The following is a 25,714-nucleotide window of genomic DNA, read 5'->3' as shown; positions in this document are numbered from 1 at the left end:
TGACATCTTATTCTCTGGGTATGGGTTAAGAGTGAACATTGTTGGTAGTTGAAGGAAATTGCACTTGATTATCTCAATTTCTACCACAAAATGGGAAGGCAAAGTATCAGGGGCACTGATGGAAGGTTTGGTCTTGAACAAGAGGCACCCCATCCTCTGAGGCTGAAGCAAAAAGAGGTAAGGATGAACTCAGAGAAAGACTCTTGTAGATTGGCATCAAGTTCTGGGAGAGAAAGGAGGATGGCCTCGATTTCTTGATGAAGTCAGAGGCAAACTTATCTGCTGAAGGTATTATTTATTTGTTGCTCTTCTCACATGACAGAATTCCACACATAAAACTATAACAGAAATATTTAGTATATTAAAATTAATACTTCAAATATTTATTTTATATTAAGATTGTTATCTATTACATAAATCCTTCATAGGCATGTATGTCTGTTTCTTGGTGTATAAACCAAAACTCTGAAATATTCTCTTGATCTAATTTGGAATTTAAAAACTCATACTCTATTGAATTTATACTATTTTCAATCAGAAAAAAACATTACTGGAAATGTACTGTCAGCGAATTATACATATTTGTTACCAAATTTAACAAACAAAAAACATTTTGGACCATGTAATGTTCTCTGGTATTAAAATAAATTCATCATGTGAGTATATACTAATTTCTTTATCAAAAAGTAGACATCAGAGTATTTCATAATTGCTGGAGGTCTTTGAGATTAATGGCTTCTAATATGGGGGGGCCTCAGACTTCCAGAATCTGTAAATTGAGCAATAGAAGTTGAGGATCTATTTTCAAATTTCAATGCAACTAATGGAAATCCCACTTTACCCATATGAAGGCTTTGAGTTCCTTTGCAATTATTTGAAATTATTTCAATTCAGTGGGGCCACTCTTCAGAAGCTGTTTTCTTGGGTGCTGGGTTTTGTATTTTCTATCATGGTGTTTAGTGTTCTTAGCATTTGAGACCCAGATGATTCACATTTTGCTGTTGGGTTGCTTTAGGAAAGAATTTGTATGAATAGAAACCCTAATACAAATACCAGGCTTTAATTTGTACTTCCTCTGCTGGTCAACTTTCCAGTAAAGTTATTATTTTTTTTAAAAAAGATCCATAGAGGTAATTGAAAAACAAAAACAGAAACAAAAATCTTTTTAAAAGTCTTCATAGTGAAGAAGTGCCATAAAAGTCCAAATTCCATTTTGCATAATTTTAGTGTAGTCCGCATTCAGTTATACTCTAGTTACAATAGTACTTTAAACAGAATACAGAATTATACTGTTAGCATATGAATCTGCAAAAAGATAACATTTTAGACTCATCTGTAGTTTTAATTTCATGTGTGCATCCCAAAATGCATACATCCTTATCAAATAATTAACACATATTCACAATTAACAAATAGGGACAAACTTTATACAAAAGTTCTGTTACTATTGTAATTTTTGAAAATATTTAACTCACCAACAACATAGAAGACAGCTCTGCCTTTTTAAAGACAGATAATTTGAATAGAGAATATAAGATATAATGACAATTTAGAGGTGCAAACATTATTTTTCTTCTTGTGGGATGTTTTAAAATTTCCTTCTTCATATTTCTTTATTGTTCTTCTTTGTATTTCTTTAGACAACACAGTCATTTCTTCTCAAATGATTTTTTTTTTTGGAAGAGGGATTGTCTTTTGATGATCTAAAAGAAGCGCCTTAATAATTGTAGCTGAGTCAGAAAATGGGATATTTAATAGTTCTTACATCTCATTGATGTAGTCTTCCAAGACGTCGATTAAGCAGAGATCATTTTCTATGTCCAAAATTTCAAAACTTTATAATCAGAACTTTACAACAAATGATAATAAGTAGTTTTGTACATTCATTTTCAATGATACCCAATAACATATGCCAATTAAAACTCAGACTTCATATTGGCATCAAATGAACATTGCAGAATGACCAAAGCTGAGAGCTAGTCATTGTCATAGATGCAACCTGAAAGAAAAAAATACAAATTTAAATATAGTTCCAAGGTTGGAAATATGGGTGATTCATACTTTTTTGGTTTAGGATTTAAAAAAAAATAGAATTGGCTCACTTTATGAACGCCACATACATATTTAACTTTTATTGCTCAGTATACAATTCCAACAAAGTTTCTGGACAAATTTATTCTCTATCAAAATGACTTTGGGTTATCTTATTTTACTTGGCACATTTTGAGTGAGGTTGAATCATAAGTTTCAAAGGAGACTAAAAGGCAAGATGATTAACATTATGCTTCATGTCAGTTGAGGTTAATTTTTTAGATCATAATTTAGAAATATACAATGCTTATAGAATACTAGTGAGCATTATTAAGTTATGAAATAAGTACCTACTTATTGGCCAAGTACCATTTTTTTAGTGGATAAAAGCAATTCTTATTAAGGTTCATAGTATAATTAAAATTCACCAAATATTTTAATACTTCTATTTTCAAAGAAAATAAATAAGAGATTCTTCCTTGATTTCTAGTCATGTGCAAAAATAAATTGTTTCCCATTATTTCAGGGCATTTATCTTTCCTAACATTTTCAAGTGATTCAAATTCTGATCAGATAGGAAGGCTCTAATTAATACAGCAAGCTATTTTTAGTATTTGTAAGAACAGTAAATTGACTGTTCCTGTCTTCCTGTCGGTGTCATTGGAGACTTACCATCAGCAATATCATCATAGATCTCTCCATCACTGTAAATGTAGAAAATAATTTTTATTTTTAAAGAAAATATCTTCTTAACATTAAAACAATAGATTAAAAGCTTAGTGATATGATTTTTATAGGACAAAACATTTAAGGGTGAGACGTTACATGTTATGCATTTATAAGTGGGAAGAAATTTCATATTCATTTGCATCTCCTTTCATTGGCTTAATCTAATCCTCTATTTCATTCTAAAAACTAAAAACAAAACAAAAAGCACACAGAAAAACAACAAAAACCTTCAACTTATTGTGATTATCATAGATATAGAATAATGGGAACATGCCTCAAGAGCACAGACCACTCCTCACTCACCTTTAGACCTAACTGTGAGCCTACTACACAGCTGAGCTTGGTAAGAAGTGCTGAACTAAACAAACTGAAAATTCATGGTGTAATATTCCACTGGGAGCTCTAATCTAAAATTGCAATGTATTATTTATTTCTACTTATATCAGATTTATACTTTCACTTGAACTTCAAGCGTTGAATGAAATACAATAACATTTGACATAGGAAACGGGTGCATCATTTTTCCATGTCTTTAAGTACAATTTAAAAATATTAATTATAAAAAATATAAATATTAATGATAAAATAAGTAGCCAAGATATGGTTAGTATGGTGATTCTTATACTATGTAATTCTAAAAAAATTATGGTTATAGGCAGCATTCATAATAATAGTTCTCGCTATTTTTACACATTTTACCTAGTTTTACCTGGCCCTGAATCTGCAATATTCTATTCTATGTACATACCGAATGCCTCCTATGTACCAGGAGATATAAATATGAGTAAAACAGAACCTTTGATTTCAAGAAGCTTATAATCTAATGAAGGAGAAAATGATATACAAGTAATTAAAATAGAAAGTATTATAAATATTAATATAGCCTTGAAATGTAGAAAACAGTTTCACAGTCCGTAAATATAAATTGACTGTTACTCAGATCAGACCCACTTTTGATTACTGGACTACCTCTGTGCTTTTATCATGGAAACAGCCGCAGCCCCTTCAAATTGCTGCCAACTATGGCAGATGCTGTGAGTTCCCTGTGTATTCTGTTTGGATCCTTTCTTTGAGATTGAGGGAGAGTTTGGCTAATGGAAATCTGATAGAAATGAAAAGCAGACAGATTTTCCTATTATTCATTCAATAAACATTTATGAAGTATTCGCTTCCATAGGTGGGAAACCAATAATTACTTAGAGAGTACAATTTCTAAATTCTTTCTTAATCATCCTTAATAATCACTGATGAAGATGTATTTTTATCTGTCACATATTCTTTCCTTGAAATTTGTATCTTTCATAGACTAGAACCTACTGAAAAGTCCCATGGCTACCACCATGATTAATGCTCTGAGGAAAATAAAAGTATTATGATTATTTTTCTTTTCATTCTATATTAGTTTGCAGACAGAGCATTTAACATTGATTTGTCTCTTTCTGACTGGTATCAGGTTGTTTATGGATACAGTTTGTGAATCCTCTTTGATTTTTTTTATTATGCTGAATTCTGTAACTATTTGTATTGGTATATGTTCTGATTTGATAATGGAACTCATTTCTTGCAGTGGTTAAGTTGGAACAGAATCTTATAATGTTTTGGGGGACTCGATAGCACACTAATACCAGACTGTGACAATGTCTTTCTTATTCATAAGACTAGAAGAATCATTGACTACAACCTTTTTTTTCTGGCATGCTTCGGAAAAGGCAACTTAATACTCTATTATGCTTGGTGTGAGTAAAGAAAAGTCCTCAACTAGGGGTTGAATTATAAACTGTTAACAGGAGATATTAGCACCTACTGTGTAGACCTACTAATTGGTCCCTGATTAATTCAGTTCAACCAACTGCCTTAAACAGCAAGTGAAATGCAAAGTATTAATGAAAGTGTTAGTGACTTTGACCTGTCTGTCTCCAATGTTTGCAGTGTCTGCCTCCAATGAATATATAAAACTATGAACTATATAATCATGAATGAGAAGAGCTTCTTGTCTATTTAAAAACTTTATAAAAACTTTTATACAAACTTTAACTTTATTATTGGTACCACCATATTGATATTAGGTTATTGTTCTAAAATTCATTTATGATAGTTCAGTAGATTGTATTATTTAAATGATATTAAGACTCTTCCTTAAAGCAAAAATTCTTTTTTACAAGTATAACAGTAGAAAATGGGCTTACTTGTCGGCCAGGTAACTCCGAAGGACATAACCATCTGTGAAAGAAAAAGGAAATAAATTTTATTAATAGTACCAACTTGAAGTATCTTTACTATTTCTTTTAATAAACTGCAATAGAACAGAATAATTAATGATATAATATAATATAACCCATTGAGTAATTCTATTTATCTTCATTTTTCTTGTGTCCACTTTATTCTCCTTCCTTTCTTCTACTTTTTTCTCCTACTTTTCTCTTTCTCTCCTACATGTCTCTTTTAGTCCTTTTACAATTTTTCTGCATCCCTCCAATGAGAAAATGTTTTTGTTCTCTAAACTATAGCTTCTTTGCAATTTTAATCTATTACCTCAAGGTTTTACCCACGTTACCCAGTTTTAGGGAGAATTTGTTAAGTGTAGTTTCTTCCATCACAAAAGTAGTTCATAGGTAGGTATTTTAAACATCACCATATCTAAGACTTAACTCTTCAAATTTTATTATATTGAGCAGAGTTAGAACTGCTTTCAGATGCCAACAATCTGGCGACTACTTGGAGGAGTGAGTATGCTTTGTAAACGGTCTCTAAATAGTTCTCTTATATTCTGTGTGCAATAGCTTTCTCAATTGCTTTTGCCATTTGATACAGTGTCAATATTTGCATTTTTATCTTTCAGAGAACACATCATTATTAGATGAACACACACCAAGGCTTCTAGTAATTCCCGTTAAGTAGGAAATAGATCATATTTTATGCAAAAAAACATTTTTGAGCACCTTATGTTTGCCTCTCATAGTTAAAATATGCCTAGGAAAACATATAGACTAGTTTTCTTGAGAAAATGTCTGCTAACATCTAATTAACATTAGTAACCTTTGGAATTATTAGTTTTGTGTTACTGCCTAAACTCTGTTGTATGCTTGAGATCAGTACCATTTATTGCCCTGTCAATAGTCTCTAAATCATTTCTTTCACTGAGTCAATCTATTGGTTTTGGTTCACGTTACTCTAGTTTTGATTCTAAATCAGAGTAAATGTGTAAAAAAATTACAAACCAGGAAGCTCATAAGTAAAGATAATACAAGTGATAATAAATGTACTGAAACATATTGATGTTGATTTAACATGCAAAAACATATTTTAAAAAAATTGGGCTCATACAACTGAAATTGTAGATTAAAACTTAAGGAAATGAACTTTCGCTTGAAATATTCCAGGTTAAAAAACTTCACCAAAAGATTTTATCAAGAAATTCACCACTTTTAAATGAAAACTGTTTATAAGAATTCTACTTGGAAAAGAATCAAGGTTGTCTTTGAATTCCTGGAGTATGGAAGTAATGAGACATATTTCAAAATGATAAAAGCACAGTAAAGTAATATTTTACTCAGAGTATGAAAAATTAGACCACTTTATACCTTTTTTTTACTTCAGTCAAAGCAAAAGCAGCAAAAATTATTAATGTTAAGAATATGTGAAATGAATATCTATGATCCTGGGATAGCTTTTGATATCATAGTTCTTTCATTCATTTCATGTTAACAGACTTTAAAAATAAGGTATACATCACAATTTAACATAATTTTTAAAGGAGGATAAGCTTATCCCTAACAAATTCAATTCTGTCAAAGGAGAAAATTGGTGCATATAACGAGCTATTAGAACGAATTGTGGATTTTGTGTCAGGTTCCAATAACTGAAATCTGTCTTTACCTGAACTTATGTCTGGCGGCTAAAATAAAATATGAAGAGTCCTCTACAGACAGTAATAGTCAAAAACAGCTTTTTTTTTCCCATTAGTTAAAATTGATGGTTCTGTTTTTGTTTTGAATTTTCTCTTAAAGTGAATTGAAAAATAATACACTAGTAATTTTCCCCATGATATATTCATGTTTTACGTTAATAATTTAAAAATAATGACACATATGAACTAAGTGTTTTAATAAGAGCATTAATCTCATCATAAGTTGTTGGGGCTTTATAAAATCTCTGAACTAAAATTAAAAGATGGAAAATTAGAGAAATGTATAACAAATTATAAAGTGTTGCCAGGGACTGGAATTATTTTAGTATCAAATATATTTCTGTTTTTTTTTAAATCTTTAGGAGATTAAAAGAAATAAAGATAAAAACAGGAAGAATATAATCATCATTTTGGGAAATTAAAGGGTTTTATTTTCCTGTGCTTTTAGGTAATCAACTTTGAAAACTCAACTATACTAAAATTGTGTAGAATTAGATAGAGCACTGTAATTAAGCACTGAAACAGTCTTTTACATGACCAAAGTTAATAACTCATGATATATAGCTTAATTATCTAACTTCACAAAGTTAATTACAAAAAATATATTCTCTTAAATTCTCAAACATCTATTACATTTCCTTCTATATCTTGCCTGTTCAAGAGTTCCACTTTCTCATTTATTGAACGTTCCATTGTTGTTGTTGTGTGTGTGTGATATATAAACATCAAGATTGTGAATATTACTTAAGGAAATGTATCAAGGTGATGAAGTGTGGGATGATATTGTGCTGCTCGATTTTAATTCCCTGAAATGATATAATAATTTGGGGCTCGTTAGCTATAAAATTACTACTAAATAGTATTTTTACAGGGTTAATGACTTTTAATACAGCATAGGTTTTGCTATCTCAGAGCTTTATAAATCTCTACTAAAACTTTATCCAGTTAAAAGCATGATTCATGACAGTGTCAAAACAAATGACTTACGATGAGTTTTTATATAATCTCTCCATTATAATTTCTAGAGATAACTTTTTTTTGCAATAAGTAAATATTATTTTGCTTACATGTTCCATGTACATCCATGAAAAGGGAATGTTAATGAAACAAATTAAATAAATAAAAAATACTTCATGGTTTTGTACCATGTAAATGGTTGCCATGTTTAGTTAGCAGTGGAATATTTATAGGTGCTGGCACACCAGGGATTCTCACATATAGTATGAAATTGTTATTTGGAAATCTCACATTCATAGAGCAGAACACAGCGGCTTGAAACAAATGTTTTGAAATGTGTGGCAGGGTAGAGCTCCTTAAGAAAGTACCCCCCCCACACACCCGTATGTGCCAGTTAATTTCCTCCCAAAACATTTGCTTGCTACAGTACTCAAGTATCCCAGGATTAATGACTCACCTTTCAGAGGGATGTTGTGAATATAAAATTACTAAGGAAATACAAAATCTTTTGAAAAATATCTTCATTCTAATATTTCAAAATTTTTACTTTATAAAAATGACAGCTTTTATTATTTCCTTTTTATTTCATTTGTTGTGAGCAAGTCTAGAAATAAAATTAAATTTACTTAATTTGGCCTCACGCAGTTTAAAGACCATAAAATTGTATTGCATGGTTTTAGCCAGGCAAATGGAACAGTGTCCAATTGTAAGGGAAAATGCTCATAATATAATAGAAAGAAAAACCAAAATGAAGTGTATAATACTGAATATAAATTATTATAATGGTCCCATTTTTAGAAACTGTTCTCTCTTTATATCTATCTATCTATCTATCTATCTATCTATCTATCTATCTATCTATCTATCTCTCTCTCTCTGAGGCTTCAAATCAGGGTGACTTTTCAAATTTCAGACTTAAATTTTTTTTCTTCAGTGAGCATGTAGTGTTTTAAAACTGAAATAAAATTACCTAAGTAAAGAAATAATCAATTGGATTTGGGAAACTCCAAAGCACCTATAAAATCCCCCTTTCTTTGATGTCCAAAGGAAATGGAGAACATTTTAACCACAAATAATGCAGCTCATGTCTCATTCTGTATTTTTTGTAGAAGTTTTTTCTCAAGTGACAGTAGGTGGGAAAACTCACTGCTTATGAGACATTGAATTGTGGAATATGTGCAAAGAGTAGGGGGAAATTATAAACATTTGGGAATGTGCCAGGAATATATATTTAAGGTCTCAGTGCCTCTGCATTATGTGCTTCACAAGTCAATGGGTGATACTTGATCAAATGAGATAATGCCTGTAAAAGTGGCTTGTACACCACTTCACAATGGGAAGGGATTATTGTTAATGCTTTAGCCTCTAGTTTCTTCCATTACTAACCTTAGGTTTAAGTAAGCTATGCTTTCTTTTCTTTGATGGATTAAAGAATAATGGAGAGTAAGGAACATGTTTCAGTCACCATGGTGTTGGATATCAAATCCCTTTGCTGCTAATCAGAAAATGTAGAAACAAGGAACTGAAAGATTTAGAGTCTCTCAAACGATACACAAGAAGCGAACCACATTACTAAGGCTAGACAGAGAACTTGTGTTTTCTAACCAGTTAAAATATTTAACAGACATTTTTCTGTGTCCGTATGTCAGACTTTCATCTTATTATACAACTGCAATCTCCAAATTGTCAAATTCAATGCAGCAAGCCCTAAACAAGGTGCCAGGCACTGTAGAATGTTGAGAACATTTCATTGAAGCTACTTCAAGCTTAGAGTCTAATAAGAATAAAAGATTGGTTAAAAAAATAAAGACAATTACAGCAACAAAAGTAATAGCATGGTGGAGCAGGGAGAAACTTAATTGTGAAAGGGTGGCTGGGGAGTGGGCATAGCTCCAATTTTAGATGACAACTGAGTTGTTTTTAATAGACAACTACGAGCATTCCAAGCAGAATAAAATAGCATAGAAGGGTGAGATAACATCATTTATTGAGGGATTGACAAGTAAGTAGCTTGTGATTCTGGGGTGTCAGATGCAGATGGGAAATAGTTGCTGAGGATGAGGCTAGATCAGAAAGGGCGTTATGTACTAGCGTAAAGACTTTGTGTTTTTTAAAATAATATTTAGGTAACAGTGTGGTGAGTGGATTAACTGAGAGTGTAAGGTAGACATATTATTGGAAAGGTTATTGCAATAATCCAGGTGAGGGAGGGTTAAATCCAATAAAAATAATCAACCTAAATTTTATAGAGGCCTGTATGGAATGGATCAGAAATTCAGAAAAATAAGAAAATCAAGGATCCAGTTCAAGGAAGGAATAAGCAGGAGGTTTAAAAGAATTAAGAAAAGCAGGAGGAAAAATAAAAGTAAAATTAAAAAAGATATAATAATGAAATCTTGGAATAATACTTAATTTGAAAGGCAATAGCAGATGCTCCTGGTGAGGCCCCATATACCCTCACCTTTACCACTTTAGTGCCTTTTGGCTCAACTTTCAACTAATAGCACTTGCATTCTTATTTTTTATAGCTTTTTCCTCAGGCTTCCAAAACTCTCTTCGTCAACTTTCTCAATATCATGAATGACTTGCTACCTGCCCAGGAGTAGGCTTCAACCCCTGACGGACAAGAGTTGATTTATTAATACCCCAATTTGTTTCCCACTGGATGCGATAACTGCCACTCCAAGTTCCCAACTGGATTAAGATCCAATCATCCAAGTGGTAATTTTGTTGAGAACAAAGCTTTATTGGCTGCCTTCCCCTCCCTGTCTACTTCTTCACTTGCCTACAGGTATTTCCCAGACACACTTCTCAAATGGAGAAGCCAAACTAAGACTAAGTCCAACCCAAAGAAAGTCTTTAAATAAAAACAATAGGTACACACATGCTGCTGACATAATCATCTGGTTTCCATCTTATTTGAGATTGACGCCCCCCCAGACCACCTAAGAATTGAACTAGTTATCAGTGATCTTGGCAATTGAAAAGCATGTTGGTACTGCACCAGGGAAGAAAATGATAAAAGTTACGTGGAATTCTTGAGTGTAATCTACCAGAATTTTTTGTAATGTTTCCACCTTCATTTTTAAAAGATGATAAATTCTAAAGGACAGGAGCCCTTCAGTACTTAAAATTATTGATATCCAAATAGGAAATGATAGTGGATTACAAAATTATCCCTGAATGGCTACTGTTTTTTTTTATTTTTAAGGTCCACTGGTTCCTAGAAAGATAGGAGTCTCTGCCGAATTTCAGTTTTTAGTGCTGTATCTATTCCTGCTCACCTATATCTATATCTATACATGTTTGTTGATTATGTCATCTACATCCTTGTTACTCAGAATGTGTTTCATGGATCAGCAGCATCAATTACCTCGGAGTTTGGTAAAATGCAAAATGTCACACCTCACCTCAGACCAACTGAATTAGAATCTGTATATTTAACAAGTCTCCATATGATGTGTAGGTACTTTGAAGCTGACGAGCATTGCTCTATATGGGATTTATTGCTAGGGACAGGAGTCTCAGAACAGCATGGCAAGATTTTCTTCCACCATACCAAGGGCAAGATGTGGCTGTAGCTTGTGCACTGGGGAGAGGACCACGCAAGTACTAGGACAATTCTCTGTTGTAAAAAATGTGGAATAATTTGGAAAGTAGAGGAAAGTAAACATATTACTTGGTATGGTGGAAGACCCACATGGATGGTCAGAATCCTACTGTTTTTCAGAGCCAGATGTTGTGGGGGTTCCTCTTCTTGGCACCAATACCCCATGTTGGGGAGACTGGTTTACAGCTGGGATTCCTCGCTCCTCTGGGGAGAATTTCCATGACTGAAGTATCCCTCCTGGTTTTCAACTGCCACCCAGATGTTCAGAGTTAGTCTCTTTCGCATCTCCATCCCTCCTACCAGTCTTGACGTGGCTTCTTTATACCCTTAGTTATAAAACTTCTGTTCATCTAGACTTCAGATGATTCTCCAGGTTAATTGTTCTATAATTTAATTGTAATTTTCATGCACTCATGGAAGGAAGCAGGCACAGTATTTATCTACTCCTCCATCTTTGGTCTCTCTCCTGTTGTTGTTTTAAAACTCACAGTGAAGGAGCATTTCTAGATCTTGCACCCCAGCGTATGTCTTAAGTTTGGCTCAAATGAACTCTTATAAAAATTGTCAACAAACTCATAGACACAGATAATAGTTTAGTGGTTACCAGAGGGTAAGGGAGGAGGGGAGTGGGATATGAGGGTAAAGGGGATCGAATATATGGTGATGGAAGGAGAACTGACTCTGGGTGGTGAACACACAATGGAATTTATAGATGATGTAATACAGAATTGTACACCTGAAATCTATGTAACTTTACTAACAATTGTCACCCCAATAAACTTTAATTAAAGAAAATAAAAAGGAAAAAAGTTGTCAACACACACACACACACACACACACACACTCACACACACTGAAGACCATCTAGAAGCAAGGCCACAGAGAAAATGACTCTGTCTCAGAAAACTGGCCTTCTACTTCATTAGAATATAAAACTCGCTCAGTGTCCACACTGACGGCAGTTACCAGGGACATTGGTCTCTGGTCCCAGAGGGTGGAGTTTGAGGCAGTACATAATTTTTAATATGCCAGTAAATTCTATCCTATATTAAACAGGTTTCTTCTTTCTCTTACTATTGTGTAATGAGAATTTGTGTCATGTTTTATTATAATTATCATGTAAAGTATTCAATTTGGTGTATTTGTCATAACTTACTTAATAACTTAAATATTTTGAACATTTTACTATTTTTTAATATTTTTGATGTGCATACTTTTTCTGCATTGTAGTCTGTTCCTTGGGGCACATCCTCGCAAATGCTAGTATGAAAGGAAGTTTTCTTTGTTTCCTGGAGCTCTATCTATACATTATCTCCAGTGAGCTTCAAGTCTGAATACTACACTCCCCCTGCTTTTTATCCTTTATACCCACATTCCATTTTCTCGTTTTAAAAGCCAACCAAACCTCCTCCACGACAACTTTAGAACCATTTACCCCACCCTTGAGTCACTGTGTTTTGTTCTTAAAGCTTCTGTCCCTGAGTCACCTACAAGTCATTAGAATTTGACTCAGAATTTATGTTTTCAATGCAGACTAACCTAGTTGATATGAGGCAGCCATGCTAGCTATCCAATTTTAAATATAAGACAACACAATTTTGAATTACTCTTTCCTGGACTTTAAATGAAATAAGTTTCCTTTTAAAATTTGACAAAAAAACCCATTTCTGCTATTATAGCTGATAGAGTCAAAGAGGTTAGGAACTCTCTTGTACTGATTCGGGATAATATGTCATATTAGTGTGTCGGAATATGTAATGAAAACAAGTGAATTTGTGAGGTAGGAAACCTGGAAATTCTAGGTGTGACATATTCTATATAATTTCAAAACCAGGCCAGAGTAAGCTCCACTCACAATTTTAGCACAGTGGTTCTCACTTTAGTGTACATAAGAATAAGCTAGGGAAAAAGTTATGATCACAGATTCCATCTGACCCCTGGAGCTCACAACTCTGTAAATCAAGGGTGGATCCAGGCAACTATATACACACATGGGTCTTCTGATGCTGGGATCTTTGGGACCGCATTTTGAGAAGTACTAATTTGGCACTACCTTGGCATCACAGTGCCAAATACAGCAGGTGAGAAATGCAAAGAGATGAAAATAAAAATGCATTGATTTTAACCAAGCAAGATCTCTAGTTTCTTAATGCTTTCCACAATTCACAAAGCACAGAGCAAAAAGAGTTAATAGGGGTGATCACTGAAACTTGTTTGGTTTTTAAATTCTGGAGCGCCCAATCTATGTAGAGTAAGCAATGACTTACATTTTCCTTCTTCATTCCTGCAGAGAACTTTTGTATCGTCTGTACTTTGTATAACATCAAGAGATTCACCAGGCTTTACCTGTAGATCTCTGTTGCCCCACTTTTTAGAAGTTAAGGAGGGTACAACTGTGGTTGAATATAGAACTCTAATTTCACCATCATACTGTAAAAATAAAAAAAAAACATTATTGATTATCGACTTTTTTTTGATTATCGACTATTTTTAAAGTAATTCATTTATTGACAGATTTATTAAAAAATTCTTTGCTAAATAAACAGTTCCTTGTTTTCAAAAGATAACATAAGGACACTAAAGAAAACATTTTTGGTGAAAGTCACTTATAACCTTACCAACTTAATGTAATAACTATTTTGAAAATTTAAAAAAATTTAATATTTAAGGTGTATATTTATTGCTTTGATACTCTCATATATTGCAAAATTATTACCACTATATTTAGCTAACACTGCTACCACCTCACATAATTACCATTTACTTTTTATAGTAAAAACATTTAAGATTTACTCTCTTAGGAAGTTTCAAATGGGTAATACAGTATTGCTAACTATAATCACCATCCTGTACATGAAATCCCTAAAACTGATTAATCTTATAACTGACAGTGTGTACCCTTTGACAACATCTCCCTATGTCCCCCACCCTCTGCCAGCCTCTGGTAAACCCTCATTCTCTTCTATGTTTCTAAGAGTTTGGCTTTCTTAGATTCCACATTTGAGTGAGATCATACAGTATTTGTCTTACTCTGTCTGACTTATTTCACTTAGCATAATGCCCACAGGATCCGTCCATGTTATCACAAATGGTAGGATTTTCTTCTTTTGTCATGGTTGAATAATATTTCATTGTATATATACACTACACATATTTTGTTCATTCTACTTTTAGATTACCTTCTTATCAAGGTTCAAAGGACAGCTAAATTTAGATGATTATTTCAGTATACATATTGTGCATGTATGAGTTTGCTTAATTTGTTATAGCAATAAATTTAAATCCAAAATAAATTTTGTAGAAAATAAAGAAGTTATGATGGATAACTGTGATATTGATAATTGCACTTTTAAAATATGCATTTTGGAAATTAAAAATCATGGGAGTTTTTCATTAGTGCTTTGAACTTTGTATGATATTTAAATATAACATACTTTAAATTTTTTTCTAAAGTCTTTTTCTTCTTTTTCCTGCTTTTTTAGCTTCTTAAGGTCTTTTTCTTCTGTCTTGGCCTTGGATCCTTGACTAGGATGGTAGAACACACATAAAATAACACTTAGTTTCAAAAATATAAAAAGAATAGTGTACAATAGAAACTATTCATAATATCAAGTTTTTGTTAAATTTTGTTGTCAATTAATTCCTTTTTTAAGAAATTTACTACAATCATTGTAATGATGACATTTCATAATGCAGAGAGTTCTTTAAAAGAATATAGATTATGAGTTAAAATGGAAGATGATCTATTATGTTGAACAATTTAAAATCACTGAGGTATAGTTTAAATATCAGTGGTTTCATATAAGTCTACCTATTCTCAAACCCCCTATATTTTTCATCTCTTCTTAGATAATTAAATGGTTTGGCAGATATCATTGAAAAGGCTTTTTAAAAAGGAACACTTTTTAATAAGTGGCTTAAAAAGTTTATCTGCATATTAGTTTTTTTGTATCTACTTAAAGTGGAGCCAGGGTGGTATCTCGTAGATACCAACTGTACTAAAGCCAATTGTTATAAGAGGTGAATAAGCCTAAGATAGTGATTTTCCATCCTGGCCACATATAGGATCACCTGGGAAGCTTTTAAAAAGATACCATTGCCCTTGCCCAATTCCTAGAAATTCTAATTACATTAAATTTAAATTAATTTTAAATTCTAATTTATTAGACTGAGTGGGCTCTAGGTATGACATACATATTTTAAAAGCTCCCCGGGGATACTAATTTGCAGCCCAAGTTCAGAACCATTTGCTAGAGTTAAATATGGATGTTAAGGAAATGCTCTGGATCTCTGCACAAGGGAATTTAAAAGATCGGAATGTTAGTGAATAATGAATCATTTTGAATACTGATATTAACTTTTACTCAGATTATTAAAGTTAAAGTTTTGTTTGTAACTATTTAAAAGATTTGATTCTTAATTTCTGAATCTCAGAATGTAGTTCATGCACTGTGCAACGAGACAGCACAATATCTGCCTAAGGTTCTGCCTCCTCCCTGAGGGTCGCCTGCCTTACAGTACTCTGGGCAGAAGTGAAATTGTTGACCCCCATTAGCAGTTTGGAATTATCAGAATATACATGAGAACAAAAAATTCCCCACAAGCTATTTTTGAAAATAATTTACTGAAGAATTGAATGCTATGTTACAGAATATAACATTGTTTAAAACTCTGAAAAACAGTACCTATCACATAAAGTTTAACTAGCTGGGGTTTATTTTGCTTAAAGAAAAGGGCCAATGTGTCAATCTGAGTTTCTAAAAGAGCTATTTTCTGCAATATATTAATAGTAGCATTTCAATAGTAATATAAAACAGAAAAATGCATTAAAAATTGTGAGGGATAGAAGTGACTTCTCAATGGTAAGTAATATTAGAGCTTAACGTATTACTAAAGATTAGATTTTCCTTCCATGGAGAACTGATAAAGGAGAATGATTCTCTTTTTATCTTTCTTACTTGTTTTACCTGTAGAACTAGATCTTCATATATAAATGAAACCATATTTTCCTTTCAGTCTCTTTCATCTTGATACTATCTCTTATTCCATAAAATTAGCTTAGGAACCTTGGTAAAAATAATATTTTGAGTTCACATGTGCATTTTTGCTAGTACAACTCAGAATACATCACTTATTGTATTCCATTTGTTACTTTCATCCTTTAATCAAGTCCAAGATCTTTTTATTCACCTTTGCTTTTTCTTGAAAAATCTAGAGAGGTCTTCTCGCTTTTTTACACAGTATGTATCAGATAGTCTCACATAATTTGGGTAAAAAAGCATCCTACCATGTTGTTTTCTATTTCAAAAGAGTTTTCAAAAGGTACTCTTTTCATATTAACTATTTTTAGATTTTCTTACAATTTTAGTCTAAAATTAAATTGAAACCTTAGGTGAGCTGAAGAATGTCACTATTCTCTGTTGACTCTGTTTTTTAAATTTGAATGGAATCTTTAAGAAACTGGTGCTTTTGTGGAAAAGAGACATACTAAAAGTCCTGTTCAAAAACAAATCCGGGGGCAGCTGGATGTTGGTTCGAGCGCGAGCTCTAAACAACAGGGTTGTTGGTTCGATTCCCACATGGGGCAGTGAGCTGCGCCCTCCACAACTAGATTGAAGGACAATGACTTGAAACTGATGGGCCCTGGAGAAACACACTGTTCCCCAATATTCTCCAATAAAATTTATAAAAACAAAACAAAAAAACAAATCATGTTCTTTTTCATAAAAGGAAAAAGTCTTCTCGTGGAAGACAGAAGAGGCTTCAACATGGTGGTGAAGGCTGAGGTATAAACTAAGAACTGTATTCAAGGCGAAATGGTTTTAGGAAAAGAGTAAAAGTAAAGGGAGATGCATGAGTGGGATCAGTTGTGATCAAGCTCTCAAATATTTTCCCAGTGAATGAATAAATAAATGAATGAATTAATGCAAACATCAGTGAGTGTCAGGGAACAAGTTGCAGAACCACTGGGACTGGGGGAGGGCAACCGAAGGGGGAGAGACAAAGCAGAGAAGGATGGGGTTATCCACTCACAAACCGAGCAGAAAAGTTAGATCTGGGATCAGGAAGAAGACAGAGTGAACACAATCTCACACAGTAGATACACATCCCACCAGAGTTTTACTCTAGTTGAATTTTCTTAAGGAGTCTAATTTTCATTACTTCATTGCAATCAGAACATGTTAATTACCTTATCTCTGATGGTGGAGCAGGGAAATCAGAGGCTTCCACATCATCATAAACCTCCTCTCCCATGTCTAAAAATGACAAAATATCAAATGTTGAAACACTATTAGTTTAAATTTTGATATGAGCATTCAATGACATTTTTAATACAAAGATTATTTCAGGGACAATGTAGTACGTTTTCCTGTGGTCTCTGTACATTTCTTCTGGAAGCATAGTCTGTTCCTTAAAGGGGAGAGATTCTTATCTCCCTGAATGCCTGTGTTAAATTTCCCTCAAAAAACTACTGACCATGATTGTAACTATCATTATGAGTGGGAAAAAAAAAAATCCCTAGACAGTGACTGAGATTATTTGAAGATTCACAAGTGTGATGAATGGCAGGACTAGTAGATTTCTGACAAACAGATCAACGTCACTGGTCACTGGCAGTAGGCAGTGGAGACTGAAATCAATCTCTACTTCTTATGGGACTTAGGGTGCTATGAAAATGTACATGATTTTATTTATATCTATCTATCTATCTATCTATCTATCTATCTATCTATCTATCTATCTATCTATCTATCTATCTTCTATCTATCTTCTATCTATCTATCTACCTATCTATCATTTTCTTTTACTCACTGATCTATTCCTTAGTAACTTCTACCTTGTCGTAGTACTAGGTATGGCACCATCTTAAAATGGAAAGGATATTTCTAATAATAAGACGTTTATGATACTAGCAGGCATTGAGAGTTAGTATTGGTAGAAAACTTGCTATGACTTTAACTGGCTCAATAGATTTTTCAGTCTGTAGTTACTTTTCCTCCTCCGAACCTTCTTGTTAATAAGGCTCCACTACAAATTAATTTGAAGAGATGAGTTATTGAGAGTACAAATGTTTTAAGGAATTATTATCACAGAAAGTTTAAATGCTGTCTAGTAGTGGCAAAGATTTGATTTCCTTTAAAAATTCCTCTCGCCTTGTATATATGTATAGAGTTCTCTCTCCCATCTGTAAGGTTAATTAATTTCGCAGTATAAAACCTGCTCAGCTATATGAAGAATCCATAATACATATGTAGAAAAAATGACATATTATTGGTTTCCAGATAAGGAAAAGATTACTATCCCATGCACATGCACATACAACACACAAGAACAAAAGAAAATTAAAACAAAAAACCACATTTTTTACTTAATTAGATCATATTTGCTGGATTCTTATATCTACCCCATGTGAAGCTAAGTTTCTTGGACATACTTTGAAAATTATAGACTAAGGTCCAAGCTCATCATTATTTATTGATAAATTTTAATTAGTGTCTGACATATTTTCAAATTGATAACTGAAAACAAAGTCAGATAAACAGATTGAAACAATAGATCATTTTTGTGTTTGGTTTGCTCTTTTAATTTATTTATAAATCAAAGTTTTGAATGCCTCAAATATTCTTAGAGACAACATTTTTTTTTGTTCAAGCAAATTAAGAAAAAAAATTTAAAGGTCTATCTCAGCATAGGTGAAAAAAAATAAGCAGATTGAAATTATACAAAAAAGAAATTTATTTTCAGAGTCAGGGCTTTTATTGAGATATAGTGATTATATCCAACGCTTTCCGAGTATCCCATCTACAATAAATGAGATAAAATATACAATTGGTTTTTATTACTTACCCAATTCTTTAGGAGGAGAAGGGAAACTGGAAAGAAAATGAGAACACAATTACAATCAGACCAATATAAACACAGAATTTGAGCCCTTTATTTAGGAAAGACATGAATAAGTAAGAGCCTGGAGGTTTATAAAGGCTAATTAACATGTTGACTATCATTCCTTTCTCATTCTCCATTTCTCCACTAAGTCCCAGTTTCTGTCCACCAATCTGGAATTTAGAAAGACTTCTTTGAACTCCAATGTTGGCCAAAAAAGTCAAGAGTCAAGACATTAAGTGGTTTGTTTTACCCATACTCATTAGAACAATGTTTTTAGATTGTTCTATAAGGTTTGGGCATATTATCACACTGAAGTAGATTAAGTGGATTCAATATTGTGGAGTCATTGTGGCATAGCTCAGGCCTAAAACTATTTATTTGACTCAACAAATAGAAATGGAGAGTTGAAATTAACAAAGGTCATAGGAATATTTATATGACTATGTTTTGCCATATGTACATATATATCCCAAAACAGGAGAATGGTGAATAAGAAAGGAATACCCACTGAAACAAGTCAGGAAGAGTTTATTAATAGAAGTGATCTGAAATCAGGATTGGGTGGCATTTAGTTGCAACAGAAAAAGACCTTTGTTTTTATTACTTTCAGAACTTTAAAGTAATAAACACACACACACATCACTGGAAGAAGGGTGCACAGTTATACACAAGTGGGAGAGGCCATTAACTCAAATGATTCAAAATCAGAATTAGGTTGTGTGTAACTGGAGTAGAAAAAATAATCTGCTTTTATTTGTAAATCAGGACTATACTTGAGGAATGCTGCATCAAGAGAAGATTTGTTTACTTACTATTTTAAGTGTAGTGTTTATTGAGTGTTGTTTTAGTGTCTCACAAGAGGGTTTAATCATGTAACAGCTAACATGAGTGAGATTCTTCAAATTCATATGTATGGAACATACACTAAAGGATTATTTGGGGATGGAAAGAGAAAATTTATACATTAATTTTTATTTAGACAAACTGAAGATATTTAGAGTAATTTTAATAGAGGACTAAATCTATGATTCAAATAGAATTTATATGTCACTACTGTGGAAGAAAGTTACAAAGATTTTAAATACTACACTTAGAGGAAAGGAATTCCAGATTGTGTCCTTTATTTCTAGCAAATTAATTTCAATAGATATGTATATTTTGAGTAGTAGTCAATGTAAAATATTATATAATGAAATGTGGTATTGAGAGTTTTTGTAAAGTTACAGTCAAAAAAGGTCCTACTAAATGGAGAGTGTGTGTGAATACATGAGGGTATGTGTGCACGTGTATGTGTGTATGTGTGCATGTTTATACGGAAAGCAAAATATATCTTTAAATCATATGACAGTTTTTAAATACTTTGTGTGAGTTTAAGGGTGAGACAGTAAATGAATAAAAGATCACTAATGGAAAATAATATTAAAATGGGTTAAACCTGTCAGAATTTGGTTATGGCTTATAAAATATTAGTAGCATTTGATTAAATTAACATTAGTAGTTATTGTGCGCTAGGTTTGGTTGGTCGACTCTTACGATGAACCTTCATTATTGTCTGACTCAGAGACTTTAGGTTTCTCTCGTATACTTTTCTTTTTGTCATCTTTTCCCTTTAATATCTTCAAAATCCCCCAGGACCACGAGTTATTCTTCTCTTCAACCTGTAGTGTGGAGCTTAGGAGCATGCAGGCATTGGTCAGAATGGAATAGTCGGTGGAGTGTAAAGACATTGAGTGAACATTCAGATTTGTTATCCTAGTACGGCATTGATCACTCAGGCAGTAAGTTACTCATTGTATTCAACAAGACGATGCTGTTAAACTTACAGGGCATAGTCTTTGAATGCTGCTGCTACTAGGTAATTAATAGGTAAGTTGTTTTTTTTCTTCTAGTTAGTGATATTTCTCTTGGTTCTTAAAATAGCAAACTAAGTCAGGATTAAGTTTTAAACATCAATTTAGTTTTATTTTATGGTTAAAATTAAGTAATTGATAGATCTTAAATTTTAAAACATGCCACTTCAAAAGTTTAAACAACTACAGGGTTAAGTATTCAGTACTGGTTTTGCCCCAGCTAGCATATAGTCTCAATTTACTTGGGTTTCCTATAACTAAAATTATTACACAAAGGATAGCTATGTAACTGATAAACTCTCCAGAGATTGCTGTAAAAATAAATTATTGATTGATAAATGAATGATTGGGAAAAGTTTGGAAAAAACAAACAAACTACAGCACCTGTAATTCTTTATCCCTTTTCATTTCACTTCTTTTGACATAGTTATGGAGGTTTTTCCAAACAATATACCACTTCATTTGAAGTATAGTGCAATTATACTTCCCAGTTTACTGCTGTTGTTAATATTTAAATCATTTTTGGTAAGGAACACTATTTTCTGCTTTTTATTTTAACTAGAAATCAAAACTAAATTTCAATATAGAGAATAATTTCAAAAAGGCAATTCACTGATTATTCTTACCCATCATCAGCATCTTCCTCTTCGATCCCATCATAAATATCATCTGGGGGAGGTGGGAACATCCCTTCATTTCAATTAAGGGGAAAAAAATCGTTTGTTAATTTCACAATTTGGTGTCATAAGAGTCACTGAAAACTTGATAATAAATCTGCCTTATTTAATTGCAGAAAGCATCCCTCCTTCACATTAACTGTTTAAATAAAAAATAAGTTTATTTTCTCATTCTCATATAGATAGTAGGCAAATTGTTTTGTTGATTATTTTATAGGGAATTCTTAGAGGTAAAATATAATAAGATATGAACAATAATAAAAGGTACTGTGCACTGGAGATGAAAGGAATGGGTAGAATAAATACTAGAAAAAGAAAAATTGAATAGAGAATAGAGTTAAATATTTATTGTGGAAAATGAGAAGGTAGGAGTGATAAGAAAAATTTAATTAACAGTGAGAAGACATTTAGAAAAAGATATTGATCAAGATGTAAGTGAAGAAACGCAAATGGAATGAAATGTGAATTTGTAGACATTGATAGTTGCTAAAACAAACTTTTATTTCATTTCATTGAAGTGATGTTTTAAAAGACAAACCCTTTCTCGTTTGAGTTGTTACCCTACACTACTTAGGAACCTTGCTACGTGACACATATTTATATTGAAAATATTGAGAATCTTCTCTGTGCAGGAATACATACAATGAACTTTGAAATTTAACTTTTAGGATGAGAACCTTCACACTGCAAGGTGTTAGTAAAATTTCCTTACTTTGTAGATGAGAAAAAGAGGGGTCTTTCAGAGTCACAGCAAAAGTGACCATATACGTTATCGTCCAAACAAGGTTACTTCTGAAAGTGAAGGGGATGCTCTTAAGAACTGTACTCAGACGATTAGCTAAGCCCAAACCGCCTTGGGCACCCTGGAAGTGGAGTCACCCTACGACCCACAAAAAACCTGGAAGAAAGAAGTGCATTGCTCAAGGTCACTTGGTGACTCGGACTAGAATCCAGGTCATTGGTTCCAGTCCAGTGTTCTTTGTACCTTATTAAGATCCTCGTCATTGTTTGCAAACAAAAGCATGTTGTCATTAATATACACAAAAATGTTGAAGATTTGGAGAAACTGCTAATAAAAGTGTGTGGCTTACCTCCACTTCCACTCTGACTGTGGCTAGAAAAAAAAACAAAAACAAAACCGGGACAAATTAAATTAACATATGAATTATTTAGCCATCAGGAAGAGAAGTACATGTATTGAACAGTTATATTAAAGAGAAATAATATTTCATTTAAATGTTCTCATGATGTTATATGCTCTTTATCATAATAGATGTGTTGTAGCAAGGCAAAAAAACCCCAAAACAAAACAAACCTAATAAGAACAAGTGAGTTTCGGTACTACATAAGGTAAGCAAAACAATGATACTGTTTGTTTGTAACATTTTTCCATAAGGCAGTTTTCAGATTATACATTACTATATCATTCCATAAATGTACTTATTAAAAAAAGAGTATTATTCCCAGAGTCTTATAGAACCATTACTGCATTAAATTTAATTTTCTTTCAATATCTTATAACCACAGCATTTTACTTAGTCCATTAGCATTACATTTTTAAAAAAATATTTGAAATCTTATTTATGGGGCTTTGATATAGTGTTGGCACTGATTCCCTAAATCCAGATTTCCTGTATTTTTTACTTATTTCTATAACATGCTATATTTTCCCTATTTTATAATGGTCTGTTTTCTTGCCTGTGTCTGCCACTAAAATGTGAATTCTGCGAGAGCAAAGGGAAGTGAGTAGACTGTGAGAAATGCAAAACCTCAGAAGTCATCTGGTTCAATTCCCTCGTTTTGCAGAAAAGAAACTGAAGCTCTGAGAAAATAAATGACTCGACCATGCTTGTTTAATCAACCAAAGAGCTGAGATAAGAACCTCTGCATCCTGCCTTCCTCTAAAACACTGTTTTGTCTATACCTAGCTTTACTCCCTGTATCGCCATTTTTTCCCTTTGGATAATCTACCAACAATAGTTACCAGTCTGATATTACAACCATACAGTATAATTAGATACTCATATCTGATTCCACAACGTTAAAGTCAGATCAAAGAAATTCATCAGATGGAGAGCTATGGTTAATTTAGAAACAGAAAAATACTCCTGCTAATGGAACTTTAGAAAAAACATGCTATAAATGTCTTAATATATAAATGAGAATTGATTTTTAATGAAGTTTAAGTGTATTCTTACATACTACTTTCACATTCATTTTCTCTAACTCTTCCTTTTGAGCATGAGGCAGAAAGAATTATGTGAAGGATTACAATTCTGATTGGCTAACATTCCTGGCAAATATATTCCATCTTGGAGATTTTCATACCCAATTTCCAAAGAACAGGATTACACCAAAGCTGCCACACATTATTCCATTCCTAGAGCAATTCTTCAACTTCCTAAAAAGGGTCTGTTTAGGATATAAAATATTTACAGATGAAGTAGAGGTAAAGAGAGGAGAATGTGAGAATAGAGGAGAAGAAGGGAAGAGAGAAAGGAAAGGATAAATGGAAGGTTGGAAAGCATAACAGAAAGTTTGTTAAGTGATGGAGGAATGGAATTTGCATTTGTAATTTTCTTTCCTTCATTTTTTATATGTAGCACAGACATTGCTTTAGTTAAGAAGAAAGAGAGAAGTCTGGACAGCTGTCAGGACCTGTGCTTTTAAGCCTCCTGTCTGCTCACAGAGTTTGAAGTGCACAGCCAGCTCTGCCTACCCTGGAGGGATAAGGAAGGAGCAGGTAAAGAGTGCAAGGGACCAGGCGGCATCTGGAGGAGGGAGGAGAGGATGGTGCCGTCTCTTATTGTTGCCAGGGCAAGCTGCCAGCTATAGTCAGCATCTTTCCTTGTTCTACTAAGAACAAAGCATGTCTGTTATGAGCTCTCTGCCAGCAGCAGCTGTAGTTTCAAAAACAAAACTTGGGTAGAAATTATGTCTCTTGTTTCATTTTCTTATTAAATATGCACAAGAGGAAAAGATGCTAGTAAATATTATAGTCCTATACTTTTTAAAAAGATATCGAGCATTAAAACCATACATTTCCAGTCCCATTTTAGTAAATAAAAGATTCTTTTTCTGTTACGTGTTTAATAACTAGAGCATGGTATGTATGGACTTGATAAAATGGAAAAAGGTAATGCTAGTTTTGGGAAATAGTCACCTATTATGCTTAAATAATGCCTCATTTTAAAAACATTATTCTTTTTTGTAGACTTATATATTTTTTTCTTGAGCATGTGCATCAGTGTAAATATGCTTTTATAATATAACTGGGGTCCTTTACCCCCAAATAAATGTGTTTTAAAAAATAAGGATAAACATAAAGTATATACAATGGTAATATAAGTGGAATGATGCTCATGTCCTGAAAATTCTGTAAATCTCAGAAAATGGCCATTTAGAACTTCAACTGACCTCAAAACCAATATTTACCAACTGCCCAACTAGGTCAATGTGTTTCTGTTTACTAAAGCCAATTTACAATCTATCAACTCCAGTATATACACTGCGGTATATACATTTTGATATATATTGTATAATTTATGGTCATAACATGGTAAGAAGGCATTATAGGCTATAATTCATTTTAGAAAGACAAAACTTCCAGAAAGCAACACACAAATTTAAGTGATGATAAGAGGTAAAAGACCACAAGAGGGACATTAAATTCTTCATATGTCTTATAAGTACATTTCTATATTGATAGTTTTAAATTTTTTAAGTGGTTAATAGTAAAAACATTTTTTCTTTGATATTTAAGTTATAAAGAAGGCAGACACATTTTTACCCAAGAGAAGATGGAGCACAGATTGTGTGTTTTGAGATCACAGTGGAAGAGTCTATGCCACAATGTGGGCGTAGAAAAATGTGGATTCTTAACTGAGCTGGAGATTTTCCTCCTCCTTTTCCTTCAACTTGAAGGAACATGGCTTTACCAGGAAGAGGAGATGTTGGGGGGAGGAAGGAATGAAAGGAGAAGGGGAATAGAAGAGCAAGAAGGGGAAAAAGGACAAGGAAGATCAGAGCTAGGAAAAAGAGACAGAAGAAGAGGCATGCAGAAAGG

General features: G+C 32.9%; 1 protein-coding gene across 3 annotated transcripts in view; it reads right to left on the bottom strand.

The window, feature by feature from the left end:
* Positions 1 to 277: 277 nt before the first annotated feature.
* Positions 278 to 25,714, bottom strand: part of FYB1 (FYN binding protein 1) — a 205,498-nt gene continuing 180,061 nt past the window's right edge. For all 3 annotated transcript variants that reach the window (XM_081053235.1, XM_081053236.1, XM_081053237.1), the window contains 10 exons: positions 22,740 to 22,762; positions 21,598 to 21,661; positions 20,655 to 20,792; positions 19,083 to 19,108; positions 17,425 to 17,491; positions 14,669 to 14,759; positions 13,502 to 13,664; positions 4,947 to 4,980; positions 2,704 to 2,735; positions 278 to 1,999 (listed from right to left, as the gene is read on the bottom strand). In XM_081053235.1, coding sequence (XP_080909361.1) covers positions 1,977 to 1,999; positions 2,704 to 2,735; positions 4,947 to 4,980; positions 13,502 to 13,664; positions 14,669 to 14,759; positions 17,425 to 17,491; positions 19,083 to 19,108; positions 20,655 to 20,792; positions 21,598 to 21,661; positions 22,740 to 22,762 — 661 coding nt within the window. In that variant the 3' untranslated portion in view covers positions 278 to 1,976. The remainder of the gene's footprint in view (positions 2,000 to 2,703; positions 2,736 to 4,946; positions 4,981 to 13,501; positions 13,665 to 14,668; positions 14,760 to 17,424; positions 17,492 to 19,082; positions 19,109 to 20,654; positions 20,793 to 21,597; positions 21,662 to 22,739; positions 22,763 to 25,714) is intronic.

Source organism: Rhinolophus hipposideros (genome assembly GCF_964194185.1).
Source record: "Rhinolophus hipposideros genome assembly, chromosome: 7".
NCBI lineage: Eukaryota > Metazoa > Chordata > Mammalia > Chiroptera > Rhinolophidae > Rhinolophus > Rhinolophus hipposideros.
The sequence above is the reverse complement of the archived record's forward strand: the minus strand, read 5'-3'. Positions and strand labels throughout refer to the sequence as shown.